The 7,439-nt window shown below is 37.1% G+C and overlaps 1 protein-coding gene across 1 annotated transcript in view; it reads right to left on the reverse strand.

Moving 5' to 3' along the window:
• LOC101653576 (prostaglandin-E(2) 9-reductase-like) overlaps positions 1-7,149 on the reverse strand; it is a 48,529-nt gene extending 41,380 nt beyond the window's left edge. Inside the window, exon 1 of the mRNA XM_004710276.2 lies at positions 7,003-7,149. Coding sequence (XP_004710333.1) covers positions 7,003-7,086 — 84 coding nt within the window. The 5' untranslated portion in view covers positions 7,087-7,149. The remainder of the gene's footprint in view (positions 1-7,002) is intronic.
• Positions 7,150-7,439: the final 290 nt, after the last annotated feature.

Genomic DNA, 7,439 nt, shown 5'->3' on the forward strand with positions numbered 1-7,439 from the left:
TTGGGGAACCATGCCATTGCTGTTGTTTTAATGCTTAGTAAATCTTTGCGATTTCCTCTTGGTTATTTTGATGGGCAGGTTTATTAATTTCTTTTGGGGTTACTCTGTAGTTTATTAATTTCTTCCTAAGTTTCAAACAGCTTATTCTGTCTTACAATTAACTTGAACTGCTACTTGGAAGTTATTTGTTCTCTTTTTTGACTTATTATCTTCCTTAACAAATTTATGTCTCTGTGGTTGTGTTTGGTAATCTAGGATTGAAAATAATTAGGTCTGATAGTTTTGTGTCTATATTACTTTCTAGAAATATTATAGTTTTTCTTTAACATGTATGTCTTTAATCCATAGATGAGTTAGTTTTGTGCAAGGTGCTAGGTATGGATCCTGTTTCATTTTTCTGCAAATAAACGTTGAGCTTTGCCTGCACCATTTGTTAATGAGACTGCTTCTGCATCATTGAATGGACTTTAACCCCTTGTGGATAATTGGTTAGATTGCTATTCCACTGGTTTAGGTTTCTGTCACTAAACTAGGAAGTTTTGGTTACTGTAGCTGTATAATATCTTCCTAGATCAAGGTTGTGAAGTCTATGTTGTTGTTCTTCAATATTGCTTTAGCTATTAGGGCCTCTTTATAGTCCATATAAAGTTGGTGGTGATATGTTCTGATACCAATAAAGAAAGTTGATGGAATTTGAATGGCGATTGCTTTATTATCTACAGATCACTTTAGGTTGTATTGACATTTTGATGTTAATCCTTTCCAGAGAAGCAAAATTTGTGATGCTTATATATGGAAATATGGAAATTTATATCAAGAAAATGGCTGAGACAGTTGTGGAAGTGGGCAAGTCCAGGTCCAGGTAGGTTCCAAACGTGTGGGTCACATGTTAGGCTATAGGTTTCTCCAGACTTTAGCATAAGAAATCTTGGAAGCAGCATGAAATAGGAGAAAATAATGGTGCAGGAAGCTGAGCAAACCTCAAATAGGAAAGAACCCCCAAAGAAAAATATTGCAACATGCTGTAGTCACTGTTTGCAATATTGAGGACAAGAAGAGAATTCTGACAGCAGCTAGGAGATAAAGAACAGTCAAGTACAAAGGAAACGAATAAGAATAAGCTAATATTTCTCAGCAGAAGCCATGCAGGGAAGAAAACAATTGGATGAAATATATAAAATCCTGGAAGAAAAAAACTGCCAAAAGGGTTCATAGTAGGGTGTATCTCAGAGGTGCTGTGTCATTGGAGGTTGTATGTCTTTCTGACTTTTGGTGTATGAAGCTCAGGATTGATGAACCTATGGGAACAGCAAGTAGAATAAGGGTTTCTGAGGGGGGCGGGTACAGAGTTGGTGGTGGCTGAGGGAGAGACAATGTGGAGGAGTCCAGGAAGAAAAAGAATCTTTGGAAACTGATTGTGGTATCAAGAGTACAATTATACTTGATGTGATTAAACTATGGAATGATACAATATCTGTATTAACTCTCAATTAATAAATTAACAATAATAATAAATGTGGACAAAGCTCACAAAATGTTAAACAAACAAAAACTTGCCCAAAGGAATATTATATCCAGAAAAACTATCCTTCAAATATGAGCAAGACATAACAGTATTTTCAGACAAGGAGAAATTAGAGGAATTTACACTGACATGAATTACAAAGAACACTAAAGTAATACTCTGGACAGATATTCAACAACAGAGGAGAACCCGACATCAAGCTATAAGACATCTAGATGGACTCATCTAGAAATCAACACACTTAAAACAGCACAGAAATATAAGAAGAGCAAAGAAACAGATGATGCCACGGAACACACATCAAAATGATAGTAACAAACCCACACCTATCAATAACAACACCAAAATATAATGAATTAAACACATCAGTCAAGTGATAGAGTAATAGGCTGGCTAAGAAAAAATATGCATCAGTATGCTTCTTACAAGAAACAGATGTTAGACACAAAGAAAAATAGACTGAAAAATTCTCAAGCTAATGGCAAACAAAAAAATGCAGTTATGGCAATAGCAAGCTCTGATAAAATAGAAATGAAGGCAAAATCCACCAGGAGAGCAAACTAGGGTACTACATAGTGATTAAAGGGACAATAGAACAAGAAGATATAACCATAACCCTTGAAACACATGATTCAAATTCTGTGGAACTGAAGAGAGAAATAGACAATACAAGAATAAAATAGTCCAACAACAACAATTTTTTTTCTTGGTGTCTTGCTTTTCAGGCCTATTTCTGAGATTATTTGGGGCAATGCTTAAGAAAATTGTATTACATCGACTGCAACAATTCGTTTCTTAGATACAGCGTTCCTCTATATTTTCAGCTATTATTACTAGTGTACTGATTTATCATCCTAGTATTAAATACAAGAACAATCTAGACCAAAAAATTACAGAATAACACACAAAAACTAAGAAATATTTGAAAAAGAATTAGGCATTAAAGAATTTCCAAGAGAAATTGTGTGGCTAGTTGTTTGGTTATGCATTGAGCTCCCAATCATAAGGTCAGGGAATTGAACCCACCAGTCACTCTGCACTCTTTAAAATATTTAAAGGTTTGCAGCAAGCAGAGTCATGTCATAAGTACTAATTGTTGTTAAGTTGGGACTAGAATTAAGTGTGAGCCACAACTCTATTCATATGTCTATGGTTTATAAATGTCTCTGTTTCACTATAGAGATATTATCATTCCATATCTATCACCCTCCCCGCCCACACACACCCACGCTGGGAATGAAGTAATTCTGTTGATAGTTTCATTAATATAGCCAATGGTATATAATTTAAAACACAGTTTAGAAAAGGTAGTTAGAAAAGTATAGGCCAGCTCCAAAGCACAATACATGAGCTGTTGACTTGTATAGGTTAAATTAGTAAGTGACTGGACACTATTTACACAATGAAGGTTGGTGATAAGGCAAAACTTTAAATAACATTTACTCACAAAGGCAGAACCATGTCCACCAGATTAATGCGTCTTAATAAAGCAATGAGGGCATTAAAATATATGGTAGTCCTAGGTCACCATTCATTGGGCACACTCAAGGAAAGAGATCCAAACCAAAACCGAAGCCTGCTCTATAACCTTGGGAGAACAGTCATATGCTTCTTCTCATAAGGAGATGTAGCCTTAAGACCACGGGCTACAGGTGCATTTGAGGTAAAGCCTAGCTCACTTAATGGGTTTCCACGTTGTTTCCTTCTGATGTGGCATTGGAAGGATGCTGTGAGCATTCAGAGAACAGAGTCTAAAGTTTCAGTAGTGAATAGTCTTGTTATCAGACAGAGAGCATTGTAAAGTAGATTATGGCAGATATTGTTAGGTTAAAGTTTAGTATTTTATTATTTGATTTCCCTTTTGACCCATTTTAAAGTTGCTTCAGTTGAAAAGTAAAAGTGAAGGGGAAATTCCGTTGATTACTTCCTGTGAGTTCCTGCTGATCACAGAGCAGGGAGCTGAATAGCCTTGCTCTCATGCAGAGTGCACTGAAAAGGGGATGGTTGCAGCTGCAATGAGGTTAACATTTAACACCTTATCATTTGATCTCCCTTTTGACCCATTTAAAATTTGTTCTAGTTAATATTTTCTGCATTCTTTTCTATTGAGGTTTTTTTGTTTTACTTTGTTATTGTTGTTGGTTTTGTATGTTTTTCTGTACATGAAATTCAAGATAGGTAAATCTATAGAGACAGTAACTAGATTAATGGTGTCTTGCAGGTAAGCTTGGGGGGAAATGGAGAGCTAATAACAATGAGTACAAGATAGAAGAAAATGTTCTAAAATTGATTATGATGATTATTGTATAACTCTTTAAAAATAATTTTATTGGGGACTCGTACAGCTCTTATCACAATCCATACATCCGGCCATTGTGTCAAGCACATTTGTACATTTGTTGCCATCATTTTCAAAACATTTTCTTTCTACTTGAGCCCTTGGTATCAGCTCCTCACTTTTTCCCTCCCTCCTTCCCTCACCCTCCCTCCCTCCCTCATCCCTTGATACTTATGAATTATTATTTTTTCATGTCTTACACTAACCGATGTCTCCCTTCACCTTTTCTGTTGTCTATCCCCCTGGGAGGGGGAATATATGTAAATCATTGTGATCTGTTCCTTCTTGCTCCCCGCACCTTCCCTTTCTCCTCCTGGCATTTCTGTTCTCATTATTGGTCCTGAGGGGTTTATCTGTCCTTGATTCCCTGTATTTTCAGCTCTTATCTGTACCCATGTACAACTCTTTTAATATGTTGAATGACTGAATTGTTTGATATGTAAAATGTAAGCCAATAAACTATTAAAAATAAATAAGTATAAATTAAAATATAATTGAATAATATCTTAAAACATTTAAAGGTTTGGAAACCCATGGGGGTAGCTCTTCTATGTCTTGTAGGGCCTAGAATCAATTAGATGGCAGCACATTTTTCTTTTTGGTATGGGAGGCTGTGCCATCTATACAGAGACAAAGTCAGAATACAGCTTGAGAAGAGTGGGGGGGAAGAAAGAAAAGACATGTATATGGAAAATGTGAGGGCAATTTAGTGTTGAAAATGTAAGGCTTCATAGCAATTTTCATAAGTATTTTGAGGATCTAAATTTTTCTTCTTGAAATTATGCAGTTAACGGTCCAGAGCACATTTTAATGTATGGAAGACAATTCATGTTGGATGTTTCAGAGCTGACATTGACGTCAATCTTCTTTATATGAGCAATTCTAACTTTTCTTTTAAAAGTCTGTGCATGGGTTGAGAAGTTGTATATTTTATGATAGACTGGAACATTTTCATTTTAATAAAGGAGCCTGAACTCCGAGAGAACCATTTTGGGTTTCAGATCATTTAATCTCTATTTATTGTACCAAACTTAGTATCAGTCAGTTGATTATGACCCACATAGACCCTATAGGACCGAGTGGAACGTCTGTGAATTTCTGAGCCTGTACATCTTTATGGAGCAGAACGCCTCATCTTTCTCCTGCAGAGAAGCTAGCTGGTGGCTCACATAGCTGACCTTGTGGTTAGCAGTCAAACACATAGCCCACGATGCCACCAGGGTGCCTTATTTGTTGCATATTAACTCTTATTTCTGTCCCCTTTCAGATAACACATCAGAACTGCCTGCTAGTCAGTTCCTAATAAAAGTGAAAATACATGGGTGAAAATTCCAATTTGAAGTGTAATTTTCACTGTTCAAATATATCTGTGGATCATACATATTTCATACCATATGAAGTATAGCTTGACTTAAATATTTAGTACCGTAGAATTAATTTAAGTAAGGCCAACATGCATTTCCTTTATCTCAGGCTAGCTAACACTATATTCTCTAGCTTTACGTGATTAGTAAAGTAGGTGTCTGCTCTGAAAACCAAGGGGAATTCGTTAGAGGAAATATAATAATTGATAAGGTTCAAGTCGAAGGGAACAGACTTTGGAGTGTGGTGGGAGAGGTGTGGGCAGGGGGTGGAATGTAAGCAAAGGGCAGAAGATAAAGTGATAGACTAAGTGTTTGATGGGTGAAATTTCAAATGATTGACTTATCTAACAAAAATTAGGGACAGATGTTAAAATGCATTTAGTTTTGTTTATTTTTTTTCATTTTCAATTTTATTTATTTGCATTTCATTTTTTCTCTTTTAATTCTTTAAAAAATGTATTATTAATTGGGAGTTAATACATATATCATGTCATTCCATAGCTCAATCAAACCAAGCAGAATTGATAGCAACAATTGCTACCACAATTATTTTCCAAACATTCTTTTTCCACATGGACTCCTTGACATCATCTCGCTTTTACCTACCCCACCACCACTGTCCTCACGCCCCTCCCCCGCAACCTCAAAACCCTTATTCTACTTGCTGTCCTTATGGGTTCATCAATCATGGATTTCATATACTGAAACACAGAAAAAGATCCAACACAACTTCATGAGGGTGACCTCTTATGACACAACACCTCTGAGATACAGCTTAATATGAACAGATGAAAAGAAAACAAAAATACAGAAAATGTCGAAAACCAGATCAAGCCCAGTATGCATCAGAGGGGCGATCAACCAACAATGTCTCAATTGCTGAAGTCAGAATCATGCCTTTGATCTTCTGTACTCTTCTCTCCAATGCCCTCTTGTTTAGTAACCACTTTCCTCCCAACCCTCAATTGTGGATAGAGGGAAATTACCAGAGCTTATTTCCTATGTAGTTCCCACAAAGGCTTCTTGGGTCCCACTGTCATCCATAGCCTTCTGCAAACTGGATTCTCACCGTTTAGGTTCTGATACTAATCCCTGCTTCGACTTCAGATTATATGATTTACAATCCTTCAGTGAGTGATGATGGTGTGCTTCTTCCATGTGGATTTAGTTGACATCTCACTTAGATGGCTGCCAGAAGCTTTGTTTCTAAGTCTACTCACCAGGAACCATTACTTCGCTCTTATTGACCTCTGATGGCCCCAGTTCTTCCCTTAGGTATGAAAGAATGAGGTTGTTACCAAGTCTGAAGCCTCAAGGTCATCCTTAAACCTTCCCACTCCTTCGTCCTCATTTTGCGTTGTAAGTAGACAAAACCCTGTCCCTATTCTCTGTAATGTCTCTTGAGTATCCCCTTCTGTATAACAGATGAAAAAGAGAAACCCCTCCCGTGGCACTCATCACAATGCTGGGTACTGACAGGAGATGTTCTTAACTGCTCAGCTTCGTATTTTCTGACAAACCATGACATTGGTAAAGACAGGAGGACGACTCAATGCCCAGATAATCTGTAGGTGATCAAAACTCAGACCCAAAAGCATTGAGTGAGGTTAGTGTATAATCTGCACTTTCCCCATGGAATAACCGTAGCCTGGTGAAATGTCAGACCTGGTGCTTTCTCAGTCACACAGGAACTGAGTTATTACAGTCCATGTTGACTCCCACGAACACTAGGTTGCTTTCATTTGCATTCGACACCCCAAGTCCCATAGGATTACCTCTGCTGGTGAATAGGTGCCAAATCCCAGGGCGGGAATGAAGTGACCATCATTAAGTTTCACAGAGTGATGTTTGAGGTCCATCTTCTAGTACTGTTCTGGCTAAACAGAGCTTGTGCTCTTTCCTCTCCTTTCCTTACACATCTGAGCAACAAAAAGAGGACTAGCCCAGTGCCTGGATCAACTGTTAGCAAACAGCTTTTATCAAAAGGAGTGTAGGAGGGGCCAATCTTAAAGCAATATTCCATGGAATGAAAGAAAATGTCCTAGCTTGAATAATTTTTTATCAAAAAGAATTAATTATTCTTTAATGATTAAGTAACTGTTCTTATCTTGGGCTAGTAAATTTTCTCTTCAGCAGCTACTACACATTATCTTAAATTATAAGAAGGTATTTGAGATTGTTTATTGTGCCAGCCTGGCTGATAAACACAAGT

Source organism: Echinops telfairi, unplaced genomic scaffold (genome assembly GCF_000313985.2).
Source record: "Echinops telfairi isolate 266 unplaced genomic scaffold, ASM31398v2 ScPeMD7_6273;HRSCAF=7185, whole genome shotgun sequence".
Classification (NCBI taxonomy): Eukaryota; Metazoa; Chordata; class Mammalia; order Afrosoricida; family Tenrecidae; genus Echinops; species Echinops telfairi.